The sequence below is a fragment of the Plasmodium brasilianum genome, chromosome 5 (assembly GCF_023973825.1).
Source record: "Plasmodium brasilianum strain Bolivian I chromosome 5, whole genome shotgun sequence".
Taxonomy (NCBI): domain Eukaryota; phylum Apicomplexa; class Aconoidasida; order Haemosporida; family Plasmodiidae; genus Plasmodium; species Plasmodium brasilianum.
Genome location: NC_090118.1, coordinates 1617314 through 1644206, shown reverse-complemented (window position 1 = coordinate 1644206; position 26893 = coordinate 1617314). Strand labels below are relative to the sequence as shown.

Sequence of the window (26893 nt, the reverse complement as noted above, 5' to 3'; positions counted from 1 at the left end):
ATTCTAAGTTATGTTTTTAACATCATGCATATTATAAAAACACAAATAAAAGAAAAACTAATAGTATTAAAGAATAAGATTAAATACTTGTGAAATAAATCTTATTATTTTATGAAAGCTTTTTGTTACTATTTTTCTATTTACCATATATTATTTCTGGTAAAAATAAATTTTATTCCTTATATTAAATAATCCTTTTGTTAAATATCTCTCTTTTCTACCTTATAGTAATGTTCTTTCTTTAATTTAACTTTTTGTTTTCATTTTTTTCCATATAAGATATTCATATCTTATTATTAATTTTTAACGGGTAATTGATAAATACAGGATATGAAAATTTTAATAAAATTCTTTTTGAAAAATATGGCATAATAAATAATATATGTGAAAAAAAAAAAGAAAAAAAATATATATTCCACTAACATAATAATTTTACATATTTATATATATTATTTACCCAGAAGATAATGTTTTAATAAAATACAGCAATAATAATATTATAAAAAAAAATAAATATAAATATTTTTTTATTAAAATTCTTCTCAGCAACTTTGCATAATCTTCGTATACAGTTATCTATATATATTCTATATTCTTTACATGTATAATGCATTTTTGCAAAGAAAAAAATATGCACGCGTAATTTCATTGTCCAGAGAATCCTATTTAATAGCATGTAAATGTGATAACTGAAACATGTATTAATATTATATTATAATTTTCATTTGAACCCATAAAGATCAAAATTTAATAAATTTAATCTAATAATGAGAACTACTACCATTACATTTTTATGTTAAACATATATATTACCTTTATTTAATTAATTTCTTGTTGAAAAAAAAAATAATTTTGAACTATAAAAATTAAAACTTAACTAAAAATATAATATTTTATAAGTAAGAATTATCTCAAAAATAAAATAATATATTTTTTCTAGTTTTATTTAAAAAATGAGTGTTATAAATATAACTGAATTATTATCTTTATATAAAGTATATTATGTGTGTCTTTAATAACATATTAACCCTTTATTAAATAAAAATGTATATATGGAAAATAAGATATATATATATACCTGCAGAATATTGTATGCTTGTAGAAAAAACGTATACTGTTTTGTACTAATAATTCTAATATATCCTTTTACAGATATATATACATATTAAAATTTTACTATAATAAGTAAAAAAAAAATGAATTTACTTATATTATCTATTAATTTATTATTATATTTAATTTATCAATATAATATATTAATAATGTAAAAAATAAAAATATATATATATTTTTAATTTATTTATAAATTTTAGATAAAATATATATTTAATTGATTTGTACAGAATTTGGTTAACACCAACATTAAGTACATTTATAAATAATTTTAAGTTTTCCTTTTAATAGTAATTATAAAGAAGCGATAACCTGGTAAATAAATGTAAATAATCTGTACTTAATAACGATATTCTTTTATCGTATATCTCTAACTTTAAATTTATGAAAAACAAAATAAGCTAAAAATGAATTTAATTTGCTTTTACAATAAAAATATTTTATAAGATGTTTCTCACAAAACATATTTTATAGAATGAAATTTAAGTTTTTTAGTAAAAATACCTATAAAAATCCATAAATCTAAATACATTCACCTTCTTTCACTAAATTCAAAACATTACATATGTATTACTAATTTAAAGTAAATAATACATATTCCTAATAACATGAAAGAATAACTATTTTAGACTAGAACAATATATAAAGTAGAAATAAACAATTTTTAACTAAAACATAAATTAACACAAGTACTTAAATATATTAAATTTTATGTTATATATTAATTTTATTTCACACATATAGTTTTTCTATAAAAATATAATTAAATATAAAATATATATGTATATTATGACAAGGATATTTAGCTAAACGTGGAAGATATTTTATAATACTCATGAGAAAATATTAAAACGTTCAAATTCACTGAAAAACTAAGAACATATTCTATACTTGGGCATTAAGGAGTTCGTGTGGGGTTAGGTGTATTTAAAATATTTAAGCAATTATGAATGTATTTAATAAGCTCATAACTATAGATATCTCGTGTGTTATCTTATATTTATTACTTAATTACAAGAAGAAACATAATTCTTTCTATGCGTTTTATTTCTTCCTTAATTTAATTTTTTCAAATTTTTTAACTTTTTTATGATAGTAAATAACCCCTGTTATAAGTGTGACACCTAATATAATGAACGGTATGAAATATATTAGAAAACCAAATAAAGTGCACGATACATGGATTTCCGTTACCCACTTATTGTCCTTCAATACTGACACTTCGAAAAACGGTTTTAATATTTCAGACCAATACCTCCCTAAAAGTATACTCAATTTTGGTCCTAACGTTTTCCAAAAATCTGGGGCGAAGGCAATCAATACCTCGCCCAATCCTCTTAAAAGGCCTGTACCACTAGAATAGTCTAATATTAGTGATAATAATAATAAGAAAAGGAGTAAGAAAGGTAGAAAAAGTCGTAGTCCGTACTTTTTAAGTACTATTCTCTTATATAATTTATCACTAATTGTCCTATTACTTTTAAGAAAATTTTCATAATCAAGTTCTTTGAATATTTTTTTTTCCAGACGAGAATATTTTTTTGTTTCAAAAATACAAGATTTACTTTTTTTATCTAGTTTATGACTTTTCTCATTATTTAAAGAACATCCATTTGATTTACTCTTTTTTGATATGTCTCTCTTCACATTATTACATATATTTGTTTTTTCGTTCTCTACATTATATGGTATCACTTCTCTTAATCCTAAAATACATGAATTTATGTTCTTTCTATATTTTGATAGTAATCGATAGATTCTTGTGTCTAATTTTTTAACACCATTGTATTTTTCATCTAAATATTTTTTAAAGGTACTCTAAAATAACAAAGCAAATATTAGTAATTTAAAAAATAAAAAATTTCTTGCCAAAAAAAATTACGAATAAAATTAAAACAATAACAATCTGAATAATGTAAATATTCATAAATATTATTATAATACCAGTTCACTTGTGAAGTTTCCTATCCAAGATAAAAAAATAAACATCGCAAGATTAATTAAAAACAATAATTTCTTCCTTTCATCCATTATATAGATATTTAATATTGAAATATATTAAATAAAAAGTTAACAATATTATAATATTTTTTTAATGATACAGAATAGTATAATTATTTATTAATTTAAATTTTCTTTATCCTTTTTTTTTTTTTCGCAAAAAATAGTACGTATGTAACTGTAGTATATTTTACAATATAAAGAAAGAAATAGAACATTAAAAAAACATTAAAGTATTTTTATATTATATTTTCACTAAAATCTAATTTTTTATCAAAATGAAAAATCTAAATTTATACTTAATATTAAATAGACATAATTTAATGTAGTAGTGTAATTAAAGCATTTTTGTTATTGATTCTCTTTAAATAATATAATAAAAAAAAACTAAAGATTACTTATTTTTACCAAGTAATCTTTATGCAGAATATAGAATCTATAGAATATATAGAATATAGATAATTGGTTGTTTTCTGTATTCAAAGAATAATAAATAAGATTAAGTTTGTTTTTCTGTTATAATTTATAATTTTATAAATAATACATTTTGAAGAAGCAGGTTATTATTTTTAAATAATCATAATCATCATGACAACATAATAATAGTAATAATAAATTAAGGAATTAGTATTTTATTCAATTTCTCATTATACATTAATAATAACACTTTCATTCTCTATTAGTTTATTATATATTTAAGAAATTGTATTTATATCATACTATCAAATCTATAAATAATATATATTTTTAAGATGAAATATATATTTTTTATTTTATATAAAGATATTAGAAAATTATAGTTTTTAATTAAGTTTAGTTCATATAATTATTTATAAATTTAACGTTTCTAAATACTTCTAATAAACTACTTAATCTATTTTGTTAACTGTACATATTTAGATGAATTATCAATAAAAAACAATAAACAAAAAAAAAAAAAAAAATGTATTTCTAGTATTAAATGTACCATTATCATAACATGCCTTGTTCATTAATTATTTACCTACGTATTAAAAAATAAAAATGCATATATTTTTTTATTATCGGTATATTATATCAAAGATATTCAAGTAATTTTTATAAAAAGGAATTTAATGAACAATAATATAATTGTATTTATAAGATATTAAATATACTTACGTTTCATTTTATGCAAGAGTATTGTATTGCACAATATTAATAATCTAAAATACACAGTTATTATGGAAATCAAATTTATGTTAGTAAATGTAGATTGTTATTCACTTCCAAATATAATATGTTCTCCTAATATATAACGATAATTTTTATTATTTATAGTGTATTAACTTAATATTCATAAATATTAAACATTTTTCTTAAAAATTTTTTTACATTAAAATACGATACTATAACCTCGATAAAATAAATTATTAAATATGAGAACAAGAAAAAAGAAAAAATACCTCAAAAAAACGCAAATGTATTAAAAATGATATTACAAATGTACGAAAAGCCTTAAAAAAAATATATAAAAACTCGATATGCACGAAAAATAAAACAATTAATTTTTACAGCTATATATTATTATTTTTACATATAATTACAACGATTTTCCAAAAAGAAATATAAAATGGTAAATATATTTATTTACATATATTAATAGTCATTTTATTTTTTTTTAAATATATTAGTATATCCTTATATATATATCTTTTCTCGATTTCTTCTTTATATTATTATTCCTAAATAATACGTTATGTTTCTGTATCTATTTGGATTTATTTAAAGCCATAATTTTCATGTACTATTAGTAGTAAATGTTATTCATTTTTTTTTCCAGTTTTTTTTACATGCATATCTAGTTACATAAAAAATTATTTTTATAATAAGCCCAAGAAATAAAAACATTATGAACAATTATTAAGCAGTACTTATATACGTAGACACTAATACATTTAATCGTACATTCAATGTAAATGGAACAATATAGCTAAAAAAATTTTTTAGTATACTTTTGTTTAATTCAAAAAAAAAATGAAAATATTGAACATTATAATACTTGAAAAATAATAACATGAGAAAAATAAATATATGTATGAGTTGATGTTTTGAACTTATATCTATAATTATGACTTTTATTTTTGTAAATATTTTAGCACATAATTTATTATAAGTTTTTTTCAAGAAATGTATACTATTAGAAAAATCTAAAAAAATTTATTATAAACTTAAATAACTTAAGTATAATTAATATTCTGAAAAAATTATTATAAGATTTTTCTTTAGAACAATACATTATATAATATCGCTAATAAAGAATAAAATTATGTAAAAGCCAGTATTGTATAGATTATTATTTTACTCACTTATTTTTATTGTTAATATTGCGGGGATATATTTATATATTTTTATTTTTTCTATACATATTCAAAAAGACTTACACGAAACTCCAAAAAATAATATATATATTTTTTTTCATATAAGTACTAGAATTAATGTGAATAGTTTTTTACCAAAAAATTAAACTGCATTTTATTTAAAAGTAGTACCATAATATAAATTAAAGGTATTTTTAATATGAATTTATTATTCTTTATCTGAATTCAAAAATATTATTAAATACTTAAATTCATGAATATGCATATATTGCACATTCATAAATTTAGGACTTTTTATTGTGTAAAAAAGAGGTTGGAAACATATTACTGATGAAATATTATAAATATATTTTTAAGAATTTTATTATATTTATATTAATGGACAAGAAAATAAGTAGATATGATATGTCATGTATGGAACTATTCTTATAATGAAATAAAACTAATGTAATAAAATTTGTGCATTAATTAGTGATCTTGTAACAAATTCCAAAAAACATGAGATACAATTTTTAAAAAAAATATGTAGTAATTTATACATGTATAAAATTAAAAACAAATGAAATTCTTAGTAACATAAAAATAATTATTGAAATATGTAACAGGAAATGTTCAGTTTTATAGATTATAAAAACAACGTTATTGTTTTATTCTAAAAGCTCTATCAATCATGCACACTAAAAGGTATAATGAATTAAGTTAAATTAGAAAAGAAAAATTTAATTAAAAGAAATATTAAAAATGTGAATTATATAATGAACGAGATTAATTAGCGATATTTTCTTAAATTGAAAAAAAACATATAATTTTTAATTATAAAATCATTTAACCATTTTCGATGAGGGATTGGCGTGCGAAATATATCATTTTTTATTAGAATTAAAAGCTTTGTCTTATTCGAAAAATAAATACATATATTTTATTTTATTTAATAACAATATTTTAACCCACTTACTGAAGAATTTAATCTGAGATAGTTTAAATTAAATTCATGTGTAATTTATAATATCTAACAATTATTAAAACGAAAATTATTTCAATAAATGTTTCATAAATATTTAATTAATTTTAATTCATCAGTTTAATCCTTTAATAATACAAACAAACAAATAAAATATATATCTTATTCATTTAACGACTTTTAGTAACATATATATTTTAGTAATTTTTATAAAATTGAGCTAATGTAACGTTAATAATAATAGTAAAATTATATATTTTTTTAATTTTTTATTTTATTGAAACGATTAAGTATCTCCAAGTTAGTAAGAACATATAAGTAGCTAATAATTATAAAGTTATGTTTTTTTATGATATAAATTAATTTCACATTTATACAAAAAAAAAAAAATAAAAGTCACTATAATTATTCTTTCAATAAATATGTTTTATTCCATGTTTCTAATGAAATACACTTTATATAATAAATATTAATTATTCTTCTTAGTAATATATACATATATATATATATATATATATATATATATATATATATATGCATATATGTATAAATGTATCAAACTACATAAGATCCCTTTCATAATATATAAAAAAATACATATTTCTCTATTTAAAATCTACAATGTGTTTTCATAAAAACCTAAACAAATAATAATTTCAGACTAGAATGAGATGCAAAATAATAAGGAAAATTACTTTGTAGGAATATAAATTATCACAATTCAAAATAATTATATGAATTGTGGCATTATTTATTAATTTTAAAGAGCAAACATATTTCTATAGAAATGTGTTTTAATATACAATTGTTTATATTGAGTTAAATTAATAGTTTAAAATACCTGTTTGAAAACATTAAAAAATTCAAATACACAAGAACATAAAAAATATAACTATTTATATTTTTATATCGAAGACATCAGATATACACACCTATTTATAATACGTTTGATATTATATGCATGTTTATTAAGTATATCACTAATAATATCATAGTTTTTCATATTAAAAGCTTCTCTAGATAAAGATATATATTCCCTATTATTTATTTTACTCAGACATTAACTTAATTTTTTCATATTTTTCATTATTCCTTAAAATCTTATAAATTGCAGTGATAAGTATAACAGATAATATAACAATAAAAATGCTATAAAGTATAACATAAGGATCCATTTTTAAAAATTCTTTCAACTTACATGTAATATCGTAAAAAAACTTACCTAATGGATTCTCATTAATTGTTGTCCATTCAACTTTCAAAAATGTTAATCCTGGTGATATTGGTATTCCTATTCCCAGGAATAAAAAAATAAAAAATAGAGTAAAACCAAAACCGTAATTCCTAAATTTTATTTTCTTTAAATCTATATCACAAATTCTCCTCTTTTTTTCAACAAAATCATCAAAATCTTTTTTCTTTATCCATTTTTTTTGAAAATGAAAATGTTTTCCATCAAACATTCCATTATTATAATCTATAATTTCCGTGTAGTATTGCTGCTTATTTAGTAAATTTCCGTTTGATTGTTTGTTTTTACCTTTGGTCAATTTTTTATTATTATATATATTTATATTCTTGCATTTCATATTATTTGATATATCTTCTGTTAAACCTACGGTATTTGAATCCTGATCCTTTTTATATTTTGCTAGTAGTCGATAGCGTATTGCTCCTGATATACTATCGAGATTCCATTTCACATTCAGTGATTTGTTAAACACGATCTAAAAAAAAAGAGAAGAGTAAATATTTGTCACGTATTAGAATACAGAATGAAATGATAAAAAACATCATTAATTAATTTATAAAACTAAGTATATAAATAATCAAATTGTCTTTAAATGGAATAATCATAGTACATCACTGCTAAAATGATATATCGAAGCTAAAATTATAAACGCAGAAAATTTAATGCATAATATTAGCTTAATTATTTGTTCCATGTTATAGACCATTAATATTCTAATATGTTAAGAAAGAAATAAAATAATATTATTGTAATATAATTCAAATTAAGAAGAATACTACATTTGTTTAAAATATTTATTTTTATTATTGCTTCTTAAACAGTTAATATAATGCAAAAAACTAAGTGGAGTTTTACATCTACAAAAAAAAAATTAAAACTTTATATGTATATTATAAAATTTTTAACTTAATATTATCAAAATAAAGAGCAAAATTCATTTATAAAAAAATATTATACATTTATAAATATACAAAATATATAATTTTTTTGATTAAAGTAATGCACTGATAAGATAATTGTTTTTATTATACTTTTTCATAATAATGTAAAAATGAACAAATATGTTTTTTAAATATTTAGAAATATTGAGCTTATATAGAATACATAGAAGGTATATAATATATATATAATACGTTTCTCTACATGTTGCAAAAATAATTACTAATTTTATTTAATCTATCCTATAAATTATTCTAATTTTATTAACATTATAATTAAAATAAAAATGTTATTATTCTTAGAAATATTAGTCTTATAAATAACAAAATAGCTTTAATAATTCATAAAAAAACATTATATATTACGTTAATTATAACACAGTTTAGTTAGTGCTCATTTAAATAACTAATTTATAGACCATAATATAATTAAAAAAAATTATTTAATTTCGAACTAAGTAATTCTTGAAAAAATATATTTTTTAATGGAAAATAATGACTAATTTTTTATTTTTGTAAAATAATTTTTAATAATTATTATTTTTAATTAATTTTAATTTATATGATAATTTGTAAGTGAAATGTTACTTAATTGTTAATATATTTTTTTTAGTTAAATATATGTACTTAGAAGAAATTCAATGAAAAAGAAATAATAATTCTTACACAAAATATCTTAATATCAAAATAACCTTGATTCAGTAATATGTGTGTTTAATTCTTTCATTAATATATATATATATATATATATATCTCGTTAGTTATAAATTTAATTTATGATATATATTTAATTAATATTTACAAAATTAAAATAAATCAACAATTACGAAACTCCTCTAGAAATATCACAAAAGTAGGTATCGTTCAATTTACTTCTGACATATTTTATTATTTAAAATTAATCATATCCCACGTATGATATTACTAAAATTATAAATTACACTAATATATGAGAAATCCTCTTAGCAGTATTATTAATAATTAAATATAACTTATTTATAGTCTTATTTATACTGATTAAAAACACTAATATAATTACATAAACTTTTGCAATATTTAAAACCAACAAAAAAAATAAAATAAAATAAATGAAAGTAAATTTATTAAAATAGCAATTTTAGAATTTAGTATAACTTAAAGAAAATAACTAATAAAACAACATAGAAATAGAATAAATTACGATATGTAATAATATCGTTAAGAAATACGAAGTGTTAATATATAAAATATTAAATAATATATCTCAGAAAATTATTTTATATATATATATTTTTTATTAAAATATTATAGAGTATAGAACAAATTATTTATATCTTATTCATGCATAAATAAATACTTCCCTTTATAAAATATGAAATTTTAACTTTTACTCAACTAATATAAATGAAATTAAGGTGATTTTTTACGAAGTTTACATTCAAAAGAATAAATATTAATATACAAAGGTTTTTATACATTACACACAGTTGCATCTTGTGAATGGCGATAACTATAAAAATATTATATATTTTATATATTATTTAAACAATATAATATTAATTTCATAATAATTGTACTATGAAAAATTACTATTATAAAAAATAAATAATTAAAAAAAAAAAAAAAATACTTCTAAATTATATATATATTTATTTAATAATTTACAGTTATTTATATAATTTGATTGTTTTGTAACTTTTGTAATATAATTTTATTGCACAAATTTACTTTAAACTTAATTTGTATTATCTTCAGCTATTCATATTATTCAATTTTTCATTAAAGTATTTTTCTTGATTTGTTTTTCCTTGTTTAATATATATACATTATTATAGCAATGTTATATTATATTCGTGCTGTAATTATATATATTTTATTCATTAATAATTTTATATTCTACTCTACATAATTAAACTATTATTATATTTCTTTCCCCAATAAATGCAACAGTGGGATCATTATTTTGTATAAATATTTTTGTTCTATTATACAAGTTATGATGTATTTTATTCTTTAAAATTTTATTTTTTTTCTTTTTATATTTCATCATTAAATTTAATAGTGCATTCTTTAGACATATATAATATATTTTACTAATATACAATTATACTAATAGAATATATTATACATTTTTAAGAAACAATATAAATATATATATATATATAATACAAGTATACATATACAACACAATATTTTTAACTTCTTTTTATCTAATAAAAGGTACTTTTACGTTTAGTAGATCTTCGTTTTATACCAAATAAGAAAATATCTTGATAAGATATTTGACAATATACTCATTCGATTCTTCTGTAAAATGATAATAAGCATAATTTTTTTTACAGATAAAAATGCTTTAATTCTATTGTTCTATTGAGTTTTATAAAACTTTTTGATGATCAATATTTATTTTGTTCTTGTATAATATTTTCTAAAATGAGAAAGTATAATGAATATACAGTATATAGAAAATTTATTTATAAATATAAATATATAATAGAAATTACTTAAATTATAATTATTATTTCTCTGCTTAAATTTTCATTATGCGTATTAAGAGATGATGATACACTTATGTGGCGTATTTAAAAAAAAACGTTGTTTTATGTATTGTTATGCATCTACATAAACTACTTCTAAAATTAAACTTTAAATTGTATATGGCCGAATTTACAATATATATAAGCATTTTCTTTATTGTTTATTATTCACTGCACTACTGGCATATAATATATGATATATTTTTCAGTATGTACTTTTTTAACGCTCTAATAACAATTAATTACATCGAAATGTTTTAATCTATCATTTATACATGTTATCCTAATATTACATTACATTATAACTTCCTTCATATTACTCCATATAAAGAGTATTTAACTTGAATAAACATAATAAATTATAATCTCTATATCAGACTTAATTTTATCTTTGATTTCACATTTGGATTATGAAACCAGTAAGTATTCAAATTTCTAACTTAATTTTTTCATTTTTTTTACTTAAAATGTTCTATATATATTAATAATTCTTTTTATATAGATAATATGCCAAATTGATATCTTATTTTATATTAAATTACAATATTGTGTTCTATAGTTTTATTATAATATATTCTTCTTAGATGATATAATTTCTGAAAGTTTCTTCTTTTACTTTTTTTAATTTTGTCGAATAACTGTATTATGTTCTGTCTCATTATATATATAGATTTATACTTTTTTTATTATATAAGTAATTTATATGGTTTATATCATTCTATAAACGAATATGTTTTTCTAAATTTTCTTGTATTATGAATTTACATTTTTAGATATGTCCTTTTTAGTTTCCTTTAATCTATCCTTATCCCAATGGTTCATAATTTTATCAAATCATTCAACAATAATATTTTTATATTAATGTATTGTATGAATATATTTTTTATTATTACCATGTAATATTTTTCAATATATACTAATTCTTTTAAATATCTGATTTCACAATAATTTTCTAAAATTATTTAGCTTTTAATGCATCATAATGTTCCATGTATAAGTTCAACCAATTTTAAATGTTTATTTTTTTATTATACATTTCATGAAGGATGATAATATATATGATGTCCATCTGTGCGATAACTTTCACTCAAATGTTCTTGCATATATTCTTCATCTTCGTAATTCTGAATTATTTTCTTTTTCAATAAATGTGATTTTAACCATGATTTAAATGTAGTAAACTAATTAAAAATTAAAAATATATGATATATTAAATTTTATTATAATAATAATTAACATTTTATGAAATAAATTATAACTATTAAAATATAGTATTTAATTTTTACATACGATTTGTATTTACTTTATACAAAATGAATGAAAAGAAAAAAATTCCTAAAAGTGGGAAAATAACTGCCATGATAATATTAGAAAATGGAATAGAATCTTTTTGTTCTGAGATTGCAGATGACTCTTTTTCCATACTTATCACAATATGTCCTTCCGTATCAATGATAGTTTCTAAGCCTTTTACTTTACATGATAAAGGGTAGTTTTCATTTATATGAGCCCCTTTAATATAATCAAATACTTTACAATATTTCTTATTTTTTATATTATCACTGTTACAACTATTTTTTGTATTAATATATATTTCATAATTTGCATTAATATAATTGCTCAAATTTTGATTGCATATAAAACTTTTATCATTAAGATATGTCTCAACTGTACTATAATTTGTAGCATAATCGTATACACTTTTCATTTTATCAAAATCCTCTTTCAAATGAGGAAAATTAAATAAATCACATATTTTAACATTTTCAGGCACATTAAAATTTTCTTTTAGCTTAAGAATAATTTCACTAATATCATTATTGACTTTTTTGTCCCTAAATGGTAAATTAAATAAACGATCATATAACCAGAACTTCACAATTGTACATGAATCATGATTGAATTGACCAGTAAATGACAATTTAGCAAAATTTTCGAAAATTCCTGTATAATTCTCACAAAATTCGAAAACACCATCGTAATTATTTAACTCATTGTCTAATTTTCCACATATATCATCGGATATATAGGGCTTATTATTATTTAGTTTATTATAATTAAGTGTATAAGGAAGTGAAATGCCTAAACCATCCTGATAATTGATAAAAAATAAATAATATGTATATATTTATAATAAATAAATCCTTTACTTGAATATAATCTTTTTTTTTATTTCTACGCCCTATATTATATTAAAGTAAAGAGATATGAAAGAATATATTTTAATGAATATACACTTTATCCGACATTATTAACATTTATCGTATTTGATAAAATATATACTATCGGGACAATAATAATATTTAGGGACATTATGTTTTTATGTTTAAACAATTATAACTCACGATATGTGTACTCTTATTTTATTTTAATTCTTATAAATAATAAACTTTTTCTTGAAAAAACATATTACTCAATTTTAAAATATGTAAAAATCATAAAAACATAATTATGAGTTTATATAACGACAATCTTTAATAATAATTGAAAAAATATAATAATATAATATAATTAATAAGCAATACATGTTTATAAAAAATGGTGAAAAAAAATTTTTTTTTAATTTTATTTATATATATATTTTTCAATTCTTGCTACATTTTACTTTTTTAATGTAAGTAGTCTTTTTTATAAACATATACAAAATACATGATTCCAATAGATATATGTATGTATATTCATTCATCATTTAAATTACCTATTTTATTAAAATAAGCCAATTCTTTAACATTATAAAAATGATCTTTATATTAATTTGGCAACTGTTTCTTATGTAAGTATGCGATTTCACTATATTAATTATGTTTATATATAACTTATAATGAGGCATATACAGATGAATATAAAATTAAATTAAAATTGCTTATAAATTAACGTAATTTGCTTATATAAATATCGTTCATATATATTGAAATAACGTAATTAAAAATATTTTTATAATAAGAACTAAAAAAAAGTAACATACAGTCATAACTGTATCATTAAAGTTTTTTTAAGAATAAATGATTACAATGTTCAAAACAATTTCTCAGTATCTCTCCATTTCATCCGTTTATTATACTCGATTATTACTATAATAATATAAATTTCCAAACATACATATGACTATATTAACAAATATAATATTGTGTACATTTCTAATTAATTATATGTATTTTTATTATGCACAAATAAGTTAAAAAATAAATACAATTATTATAGTAGTTATAATATATAATAATGATTCTTAGTCCCCTATATAAGGAAACTAACAATTATATCTCTTATATATATATTTTATGGATTTGTTTGTTTTTTTAAATAATTTTATTACTTTTTTCCCTTATAAACTTTAAAATGATGAATAATATGAACTTTTCATAAGAAATATAAATAAGTTGTATTTTTCAATGTTAACGTTCTTAAGTTCCAAAATGTAAAGAAAATATCAAAAAACATTTAATTAAGTATACTAAATAGTATCTCATTACACTTATATTATTTAAAATTATATTATGTATATCCCATATTTTAATATATATCCTTGACATTAAATGCTCTATACTATTCTTTAATAATTCTAGTATATCATTCAGAAAGAATAATCGATATTAAAAATAATTACTTATAATATAATTCTAATATTTATGCTATTATTTATTTTTATTAAAAATATATAAATTTATATTGATATTTTTTTTATCAATTTATTCTTTTTTTTTCTTATAATGTATATAATCATATTTTTTTATGTCACTATTAATATTGAATTTACTTAACAAGCATATAATTCAAAGCAATATTAATGATTCAATTTGTTTATATATATATATATATTTCCTCTATCCTTTATTTATAAAAAAATTCATTCTCTTCAATATATCAACAATTTCTTTACTAATTAATATTCACATCATTTGAAATATTTAAGGTTCATTGATATTTTTAAAAATAATATTATTTTTTAATACGTTATTATCTCATTATAACAGCTTATTTTTAAATAAATTCTAAATTATATATATGTTCTTTAAAATTATATAACATTGCTATTAATAATTTAAAGATAAATTTATTATTTGAAAATTAAAGTAATATATATCATTAACGTATATACTCATATAAATCATATATTACTCCACAAAATTTGTCTCATGTTATAAGGATGTTTATAAATATATATATATATATATATATATAAATGAGATTAAATCTTCGAACAAAAAAATTATTATATAATAATTTACTGTTATATTTTGATTTCATTTTTTCAGTTATATTAAATAAAAACACTTTTTATTCTTAAAATTATATTTATAAGTTTATCGATATACAATAAAGAATAATGATTCCACTTTATTTTCGTATAACCCAAAACGAATAATAAGTTTTTACTATATTAAATTAAAAAATTAGCCTTTTAAATTAAAAAAATTATGATTTCACAAATATTATATCCATATTCAGTATAAAAACATAAATAAATTTTTAAAAATGTATATGTATTCCCATATATATTAAAAATAGAATAGAGATTGGTTTTATATTTTTTATTGTAGTATAATTATATATATATTATCACTAATAATTTACTAAACCGTTAATATGTAGTTACATAAATTAAAACAAAATATATTAAAGGATTACATAATTAAATATAGTGTATTTAAATAATTCAAAATTAATATATATATTAATGAAAAGATGATTTATTCTTAGAATAAATAATAATATTATTCAATGAATTATGCATATTTAGAAATTAACAAATTACGAAAAAAAAGAAAAAATATGGTATAATTATTATACTTAAAAATATGTATATATTAAAAATAATATCTGTGTATTAAAGTTTTGTGTATCATTCTATGAACAAATCGTAAGATAAATGATTATAAAAAGTAAAATTAATATATTCACATAATATATTAAATATTATTAATTAATTTATTAATTAATTAATTAATTAGTATATTAAAATATTTGAGTTAGAATAATATTTTTAATTCAGTGATCTCATTTAATAAAGTTTCTTACTTCTTATTTTATATAGTGTTCATTATATTAAACATTTTTTTACAACTACCATAGTTAGTGTGAACATGTACTCATCAACAATTATTTTCATATATATTAATATCTGTGATACATCTTCTTTTATCATGTGCATTATAGTTCATTTAATTATGATAATGATTATATTATTTCTATAGATATACATAATACTCCATAAGACTTTAAATAGGAATTTTCTGTATTTACTACAATAAATAACAAGAATTATGCAAATATGAACAATACACGAAATGAATTTTCTTTTATTGCACGTTTTTTTCATCATCCTTATAAAAATTCTTCATTATATGTTAAATTATCACTTTGTGTTACATTTACTATGTTATATTACAAGCAATCTATATATTATTTATGTAATTTACTGATTTGTACCTTATCAAAAGTTTTCTTTTTATATATATTTCTTCTTTATAGTTGGAAATAAGTTATCTTTGGCATTGAGCTCACTTAATGCAAGCTTTAAAAATAAATTAATTTTTTTTATTCTATGCCATTATTAAAAGTATCCTAAAAATTAAATTCTAATTAGTATGCATTATTCTGCTAATTTATGTTTTCTTTCTCGATTGGTTTATAAATTCGGATATTTGTTAATCTATATTATCCACAACTGTTTACTTTTACTTATTCCAGAAAATATGAGATAAAAGCGCAAAATAATACTCAGAAAAAAAAAAATGTACTCTCAAATTTTCAATATCTATATTATACCAATTTCTATTAAAATTTAAAATACAAATTGTTATACACTATTAATAATTTGAATGGAATTATTATTGATAATATCAAAAATAAATAATGCTAAAACTATTAATAGTAACATAACAATTCTTATTAATATGGTAAATGATCTATATTTCCTTTTGCTTAATGCTAATTTTTTTTTTTCATTTATTAGGATATAATATAGTGATATGATTTCTATAGTCCTTCTAAAAATCTTTATATTTCTCAAATATACGTTATTATATGTATCAGAATAACGTAAGTGAATCGTATATAGTTTAACCCTCCAATATTAGTTAATATATTTTTTATTACTACAAAGTATTCTCTAATAAAAATCTGTAAAGGTATTCCTAAGGAAATAATACCTTTTAATGATTTCAAAATTCATAAATTTTAATATATTTTATATTGTTTTTGTTATATATGTTTTATAATATTTATGTATATATATCAAATTTTAGTAAAATATTAATATATCTTATTTAGCTATTTTTATATATTCATCCTTGATCTTATAGACAGTTTTACAAATATTACTTTCTTCATATATATTATAAAAATGAAAGCTTACTTCTAAATAATTTAAATATTTCATGTCAGATATAAAATGATAAAAAAAAAAAAAACACCCAGGATAGCATCTAAATAAACGAAACTTTCATAATTATATGGTTATATAGTTCTGCCTGTAAATTTTTTTATTTAGAAAATAAAAGTATAACGCAATACTAAAAATTAAAATAAAAATTATGGTAACAAAATAATGAAATAATGTTTTTACGAATTATTTTTTGTTTTTTTCCAAGAATAATGAAATATTCAAATAATACAATTTTTTTTTTATTATTACTCAAAATAAAAATATAGAATTTTTTTCTATGTGAATAAAATATCATACCTTTATAAAAACAAAATTAAGCTCAATAATAAAATTATATATGTTTTTAACTCTTTATTTAATTCTAAGTGCCTAGAATACCAAACTTAGTACACTATTATTAATATTTCATATTTAAAAAGATTATTATTTTATTATATATTTATAATATCACATTTATTTCGTATAAACAAAGAAAAGTAAACATACATTAGATGTTTTTTTACAAACACTACATTTTATAACGTATTTTTCATAAAACATAATATATAAATATTAAAGTTTTTTTAAGTATATATATATATATATATATAATACAATACATTCACCTTTTTTTAACAAATGCAGAACAAGACACATACATTTTTAATTTTATATGAATAATGCTTTATTTTATTTACTCAAATGATAATCTATTATGGATTTACAAAAATATAAAAAAAAAAAAAAAAATAAGATAAATAAAATAAAATGGATAAGTGTATAAACAAAATAATATGAATTGTGCCTTTATATATATTAATTTTAGGGATCATACACATAATTTTCAAAATATTTTTGAATAATAGAGAAATATATATATTAACTATAATACTTTGTTAAACCGAAAACGTCTTTAATATACTAAGTAGAAAGCATTAAAACATTCAAATTAAGAAAAAAAATTAAAGTGTACAATTACACTGTTAAAGATCAAAAGGACTAGACGTGTGCATATGGATTTATTAGATATAAGAGGTTATAGAACACAAGAATTTATAGAAACTTACAGTTATAAATAGTTATTTTTCATTCAGGATATGCCGTATTATGCATTTTAATCTTCATATATTTTATCTTTCCATATTTTACAATTTCTTTGTGGAGATAAAGCATTATTATAATAGCTATAAGCACAAATATAGAACATAATATAAACATTCCTTCATACCAGTCCAACTTAAAAGTAGCTTTTGCCTTTTTAATATTATATAATATTGGAGCAGCTCCTATTATTCCAGTTATTAAAAAGAAGCCTGATAGAGCAAAGATAATACATTTGTTAACTTTTATATCATTTTTTAAAAACAAAAAATCAGCCTTCATAAAATTTTTAACTTTATTTTTATAATATATTTTGTCTAACACTCTTTTTTCAAAATGTAAATTTCCTTTATTGTATACAGAAGATTTACTTTTTTTAGTCTGTCCATATTGACCTGCACCATTTAATGAGCATTGGATTGGTTTTTTATTTTTTTCTTTTTCTATTGTAGAATTGTTAGAATTACCCAATTTTGCGTAATCTTCTATAGGTTCTATATTTTTTTTTAGCCATGTAATATTTGGATCCTTTACATGCTTATATTTTGCTAGTAATCGACAAATTCTTATATCGTTTGTTTCATCAATATTGTTTTTTCCATCCAAATATTTATTGAAGGTATACTAAAAAAATAAAATATTCAATTTTCAAAAGAATAAATAATTTTACAGTGAATCAAGTATTAATAAAAATAAAACAAAACGACAAGAATAATATAAATATATATAAATAAAATCATCCTACCATATCATGATTAAAATAATATATCCAACTTAAAAGTATAAACGAACAAATAATAAAAAGGGGTAACATAATTTTCTGTTCCATTATATAAATCTTTAAATTTTAAATGTATATAATATTCAAAAAATTAACAACTATATAATATGCATTTAATGACATAGGAAGCCTTATTTATTTTGTAAAATTTTCTATATTATTATGTGAACTCAATAAAATAGATATATCTCTAATTTATTTTACAACACTAATGAAGAATAACATTAAAAATGAATTATGTTACTTATATAAAAAGGGTATTTACAAAAAACTAACTTTAATGAACATAATATAATTATAATTTACTTATAAATATCTAATTTAATACAATAAATCAATAAATAATTTTAAATTTAATCCATTTAAAATATATATATATATATATATACATATGATTTCTCTATATTATTATATATTGTTATAATAGAGCATACGGAATATATGAAATATTGTTATTCTATTGTTCTTTATATTAAGAAAACAAGGAACAATTTCATTGATGCTTTTTTATTAATAATTCTGATATTTTTAACATTAAATTATAGAAAAAGGGCTTACTGATGGTAAAATATTATTACTATATCATAATAACAATGATGCTGGAAAAAAAATTTTTTTTACAACATTTTTCCTTATATCACTTAAAGCATTGAATTATTTAAAACGTAACTATTTGAAATTTTTTATATTTTATAGTAAATTTATAAAAATCTAATTTGTTGCATGATATATGTTCTTTGAAAAAGTATAAATTTTTAAAGGTAAACTAAGAATGTTTTTTTATTTTATTAATATAACTTATGAAAGTTATAATATTAATTATTCATAATTTATATATATATTACTATATGAATATTTTTAAACTCAACTTTTTTTTTTTTTAATAACATATATATATTTAAAAATATTAATATAATAAGAAAAAAATCCGTGATATATAATTTATATGTTGTTTTAAAGTTTAATGTTCTTATAATAAAAAATTATATTTGTATTTTTTTATGTTTTGAAATGCAGTATTTATTTTTTTATATGAGAGTAGCTTTTATCGTATATAAATTAAATTAACTATATTTTTTTTTATACCTGTCCATCTAATATTATTTTACTTTAAAATTTTTATTATTATTCGAAATACATAACTAAATAAATAGTTCATTAATGAAATAACAATTGTATTTTTTATAATAAAATCATACTAAAATTTTTATAATTAAAATATAATTATTACCATGAATGTTATGGTATAAACAAAATAAAGGTGGTATAGAGTTAATATAAATATTTCTTAAACAATTCAGTTACATTCAATTATATAGAAAACATTAAATATTAATCAAAATACAATTTATATACTTAACACTCACCGTCGTATAAATAGATATATTATTGATGTATTTTTTTCATATTTATATTAATATACTTGTAAAATACTAAAAATATTTATTCTTTTTTTTAGATAGAATATTATAATACTAAACCATACTAGAAAGTTAAATGAAATATTGCAGAAGTATTATATATATGAATTAATATTTACGTATCAAAATGAAAAATATATATTTTCTTAATGATTATAATATTTGTAGATTATCTTAATATGAAGGTTAAAATAACATAAGAAAAATTTATATGAATACGAGTAACACTTTATATATATAATTTTGACAAAAAATATAATTCATCTATGACTGTCAATTGCAATAATGTAGTGTTATTTTTTTTTTTCATAATTTCATTCCTCATATATTGAAAATTAGCTTTTAATTAGTACGCATAATTTATTTTATTAATGCTTAGTTATATAACAAGTCAATTAGTATACAAAATAAACTACTAAATATTTTATTTTATTAACTATTAAATTTTTTTAGATATAAAATGTATGCATATTTTTTGCAAGTATAAAATATATTGTACATATTTACAAAATTTAATCTATCTAATAAACATATTCACAAGGAATATTACTATAAAATAAAGTTAAATAATCTCGTTTAAAATAATTTATAAATCGTTTAATCTCGTAATGTAACTATAAAAAATTTAATGAACAAATTTTATAAAAAATATATTATATAAAATATAATAAATTATTAAATGAAAATTTACAAAAATAAAAATATTAAAAAAATGTGTAATAAATTAAAGAAATGAAATTTAATAAGTTCTTTTAAAATACTAAAAAATATATACGCAATATACATGTTAAGAAAAATTACATGATTTATATTAGTTAATTAAATCTATGAAAATATTTATATATATTATTTACAAACAAAATTTTATTTCCCTCATGAATTTGATATTCAATTGGATGCTTATGTATCTTTAAAATTTTTTCATTAAATTTTTTTATAAGTACTTTTTTTTGTTTTATAAATAATTTTTCTATAAATATAAAGATAAAATTTTTTTTTAACATTGAAAGATTGAATAATAAAAATTCTTTTATATAATAATTTCTAATAGAATTTCATCTAAAAATCTATCTATAATTATTTTACCGAACAACAGTAATATATAATTTTTTAAGGACACAGTTTATTTTCTATATATAATTCATAGTATATCCTGTTTTTGTTTTTTTTTTTTTGATACAAATAATTGTTTTAATTTTTTAATGAATAACTTTTTTTAATTCACTTTGTAAATTATATTTATAATATTATCCACTAAAAATCATATATATTAATAAAAGTGTTAGTATCTTTACTATTTAACTTTAATTAAGTGTATATTTGCTCAAAGTTTTGTGTGCTATATTGTTCGTATTATTCATTAACTTCATCTTACATATAAAAATAAAATATTTGCCAGAAGAAATTTTATTTTACCAAAAAAAATAAGATAAAATAAGAATATATAAATATTATATGAAATTAAAAACAATTGTACGTGGAAGATAACATAATCCTTAGTCTTAATCTTAATTTTCTATTTTTATCTTTTTATAAAATTGAACTAATCTTAAGAATATTATTTTATGAGTTACATCAAGATTACAATTTGAGAAGTTCATAGATCTACTATCTTATTTCCCAATAAATTTATTCTAAATTAATTATATCTATGAATTCAGATATATTTTTTTATTAAATATAACTATAATAACTTCCTATATTTGAAGCTTTAACAAATCAATAAACATAATACACTATATCATGAATAAAATTAAAATATATAAAATTATCCTACCAATAGTTTATTGCAATTTATTGCGTATTGAGCCTTAAATTATAATTAAACGTCAAAATCAAGTATATTTTTTTATATATAGGAAATAATAATAGAGTCTGCTAAAATTATAGTAATTTAAAAAAAAATTATTTTGAAAAAATTCAATTAATAATATTATTAAAATGTATACAAAGAAATACAAGCAAACAAATATAAAAAGTTAAAAATAATATATTTTAACTATATCTCCTTTTTGTTTGTTTTTTTTAAATATGGCTATTATATAAAAATATATATTTATCTCACTTTGCTATGTTTTTTAATATCTTTAAAATAAATAATTTTATAATCTATATAATAGTAATGGAATGAAGTTCATTATTCTATATTTACTACACTAAACCTCCTCCTGTCAGAATTTCTATAAGTACGTTTTATGAATCTCCTTGGTATTCTTTGCGTATTTAATTGAGCTAAATTAATCCTATATCTTTTTTTTCTTTTTTTATTTTTACCTACATATGATCCAAAGGGAGTAAACTAATAAAAAAATCAAATATGTAAAACACATAAAGTTTGATTATATTACAATTAAAACATTTTAAAATAAATTTATTATTAAAGGAAACTTATTATTTACTTATCATATAAAACGAAATTTATTATTTACTTTAAAATAAAGGAAAAAGACAAAAATTATGCCCATTACCGAAGTACTCACAATGGAAATACGAACAAAAGTGTTCTGCAAAATATTATATTCTGTATATTTTTCAGGAATTACTTTTCCGCTTGAATTTGAAGCATAAAAAGTCTCTGCTCTTTTATGGACTATATCTTGTAAACGTCCATAATCCTTCAAATTTAATGAACTAGATTTCCCTAAATTTTCATGTCGTTTATTTCTAGTTACACTTTCTAAGTATTCATGTTTCCATGATGGGCCCCTCTTAAATTGGTAATCCTTAGAATCTTCTGTTTTTGCATAAAAATTATCTTCAACCAATTCTTCCATATAATCACACATTCCGTATTCATCTTCTTCTGGTTTATTAGGTGGACAACGTAATGTTCCTTTTCCAAAATTCCATCTAAATTCATTATTTATGATTTTTTCAGATTTCCTTTTATTTTTTTCTCCTTGACTAATAGCAACTTCTTGTTTTTTATTTTTTTCAGATGGAATGTCTGCTAAATATGTTTTCGATGTTGTCACCTGTACTTGCAAAGACGAACCTCCAGGAATATCTTGTTGTGCCGTTTTTCCATTTTCAGTTACAATGCTACGTGGATTGACATTTGCTCGGAATAAATTGCATGACATACTACCATTATTTGATGAAGATCCGTCACTTTTCAGAACAGGACATCCAGTAAAATAAATTGATTTCATAAATTCTTGATTAAATGGTGTAGAATCAGAATTTTTCTCAAATATTTTAGGTGCAATGCTTTTTAGTCCACTACATCCTTCGTTATTTGTGGAATCTAATACAGAAAGGAGATTATTTGGATTAACCTCATCACCACAGTGCAAAAAATATTCTGGACATGTTGATATTTTTTTCTCACAACATTCACGCTTTTTTTTATTATATAAATCACGAATAGAACTAAGATACTTTTTATAATTATTAATGTCAACAGAAGTACAAATATCTCTACTTTTAATAATATCGTAATTTGTAAAATATTCATACAAGTATTTCTCTTCCTTTTTTTGATTTAATTCGTTTAAATTTTTATGAACAAATTTATAACTACAGTTATATATCCGATAAGTTTCAATAATAGTAGATTGTAATTCAATAAATTTAGAAATGACATCTGCTATATCATTATCATTCACACCTTTTTTAAACATTCCTCTTATTTCTTTATATATCCAGTATATATAATGTGTACAGTAGTCTTTATAGTTTCCGGATTTACCTTTTTCTGGAAAATTTTCTAAATTTCTTACAACTTTATTACAAAGATTAATACATTTATTTTTGTATTCTTTTTTTACTGAATTGAATATATTACAATTAATTCCGTATGATTCTCCACTGACCTTAGAGCCATATTCTTCATATATTTTATATGAGGGTAAACTTTTTAAAATTTCATCCTGAAAATAGAATTAATAAAAGGACGTATTAAAATAAATGTAAATACCTTATAAAGAGTATATACATTCATGTTGTTATATCAGATAAACTGTATTAAAATAAATCATATCATATTATTCGTAATATGAAAAATAAAATTATACATAAACTTCTTCATTCATTTCCATAATTGCCCTTCAACTTGACAAAGTATGTAGTAGATTTAATAATTTAAACTGTACATATATAAATATTAATGTATAAATAATGAAAAATTATTTACAAATGGAATTATTTCTGCTTTTTTATGTTGGTATTTACATATATATACACATTTCTCAATCAGAAGAATAACCTAATTTATTTAACAAAATAAATTATAATTATATAGATTTTATTACGTAAATAATTTTAACTGAAACGTAAATAACTTTGGCGTTCATTAAGTATAATAAGAAACTTTAAAAAATAAGAAATATAATATAGTGCAACTTTATAATATATACATACATATATGTAATTATTCATTATTAGCATGTGTTTTTATAATCGATAATAATATATGTAATATAAAAAGTTAAAATTTTTATTTTTAATGCTTTATATTTTTTCAAGTATTTTTTAACTATTATATATTTTTTATATTGCAAATAATGGCCACATAACCGAATTACGAAATATACTTTTTGTTGAAGCAATTATTCCATTAAAACTATATTTCAATAATATTGTGGGTATTACAATAATCATACATGCATTATAATCATTAACCAAACACTTATTACTATAATTAAAAATATATAAATAAAAGAAGAATATAACAAAAAAGTGCCAGTGAAAAATATATAATAAATGATTTTTCATATGATAATAATATTTCTTATATTATATTTATTATAACTGTTATATGATATTTTTTTAAGTAGCATGTTTTAGTTGACTACAGATTGTTCCATTCCTTTAATAGCTATTTTAAAATATAAGTCAAGTTTTTATTTTTAATTCTATATTCCAGTTCCCAAAGTTTACATTCTGTAATTCGACTATATATATATATATATTAATAAAACGAGAGTTATTTTTAGTAAAGCATTTTAAGATAAACTCAGTAATACTCAATGTAATGGAAAACAATATAAAAACATTTTTTTATTTGTGCTGTACAATGAAAATTTTATTTCAAGTTTAACTAAAAATTTCTTAAAATAATCTGAATATTATGTTCTAAATTTGCAACATATATTTACAGTATCTATTTAATTTATCATAGTTACTAAAACTATATCTATAAGTAACAATATTATATGGAAAAATTTATATGTGTTCTCCAATATTTCTTATAATTTTCTTCTCTCTAATAATAAATAGACTAAAGCATAACTTATTACATCAATAAATTAAGAATGTAATAAAAAAATATTTTATTATGAATATGCTATTACGCCTTTGAATTGCAGTAATTTAAACATTTATTCGTAAAAATTATTGTAATATCAGCATTAGGAAATTATCTCGTAAAATAAATATATAAAACGTGAAAAAAAGGAATATTTACTTCGATTAATATATATATTGAAAGTATATTTCATTGTGAATTAAGCATAAGCAAAATGAAATATTTTATATTATTTATTTGTTTATTTATTTTTTTTTTCTTCTTACTTCATTGATACATATAATATGCATTATTTTAATTTGGAAATATAACGTTACTTTTTTTTCTTTTTTTTTTTTTTGATTATTATTTATTTCTTTCATAATATATATATGCATAAATTTATCATTTTTTTATGTATCTTCAATAAGCAAAAATATAGAATAATTAATATATTATTTTGCCAGAAATCAAAAAAAATTAAAAAATTAAATAATTTTTTAAAGGTTATTTATTTGTTAATTTTCATTTATTATATTTATTTATTAAGTTTTATATTTTCTTTAAAATGAAGATTTAATAATTTTACTGATTCAGTGTATTTTTAATGTAATTAGTGTAATCATACATAATAATATAACTATGCTTTAATAAACATAAACATAATTCTAATAAAATATTTTAGTTATTTTGTTTGTAATATTTTTTCTCAGAGTTAATCTTCAATTTTTTTTCTTTTTATATATTATTTTTGTTTTATCATACGGGAATGCACATTTTGTACATTTATAAAATTATTCTTTTGATAATTAGTATTCATATTAAATTTAAAATATCTAATATATGTATAATTGCTTTATAACGTTCATTTGTTTTTAT

General features: G+C 18.4%; 5 protein-coding genes across 5 annotated transcripts; all 5 read right to left on the bottom strand.

Annotated features, from left to right (window-relative positions):
- Window positions 1-2157: 2157 nt before the first annotated feature.
- MKS88_001592 (uncharacterized protein) lies at window positions 2158-3144 on the bottom strand (the record flags this gene model as incomplete). The annotated part of the gene is made up of 2 exons (XM_067214532.1): window positions 2158-2931; window positions 3058-3144. 2 exons carry the CDS (start codon window positions 3142-3144, stop codon window positions 2158-2160), a joined length of 861 nt encoding a protein of 286 aa, XP_067074958.1.
- A 4319-nt stretch (window positions 3145-7463) lies between these two features.
- MKS88_001591 (uncharacterized protein) lies at window positions 7464-8360 on the bottom strand (the record flags this gene model as incomplete). Its single annotated transcript, XM_067214531.1, has 2 exons — window positions 7464-8141; window positions 8277-8360. The coding sequence occupies 2 exons, from the start codon at window positions 8358-8360 to the stop codon at window positions 7464-7466; spliced, it is 762 nt and encodes a 253-aa protein (XP_067074957.1).
- A 3797-nt stretch (window positions 8361-12157) lies between these two features.
- Window positions 12158-13433, bottom strand: MKS88_001590 (uncharacterized protein; the record flags this gene model as incomplete). Its single annotated transcript, XM_067214530.1, has 3 exons — window positions 12158-12301; window positions 12475-13212; window positions 13404-13433. 3 exons carry the CDS (start codon window positions 13431-13433, stop codon window positions 12158-12160), a joined length of 912 nt encoding a protein of 303 aa, XP_067074956.1.
- Window positions 13434-18570: 5137 nt separating this feature from the next.
- MKS88_001589 (uncharacterized protein) lies at window positions 18571-19414 on the bottom strand (the record flags this gene model as incomplete). The annotated part of the gene is made up of 2 exons (XM_067214529.1): window positions 18571-19209; window positions 19331-19414. 2 exons carry the CDS (start codon window positions 19412-19414, stop codon window positions 18571-18573), a joined length of 723 nt encoding a protein of 240 aa, XP_067074955.1.
- A 3510-nt stretch (window positions 19415-22924) lies between these two features.
- On the bottom strand, window positions 22925-24827 carry MKS88_001588 (uncharacterized protein; the record flags this gene model as incomplete). The annotated part of the gene is made up of 3 exons (XM_067214528.1): window positions 22925-23086; window positions 23256-24659; window positions 24804-24827. The coding sequence occupies 3 exons, from the start codon at window positions 24825-24827 to the stop codon at window positions 22925-22927; spliced, it is 1590 nt and encodes a 529-aa protein (XP_067074954.1).
- Between the last annotated feature and the right edge of the window lie 2066 nt (window positions 24828-26893).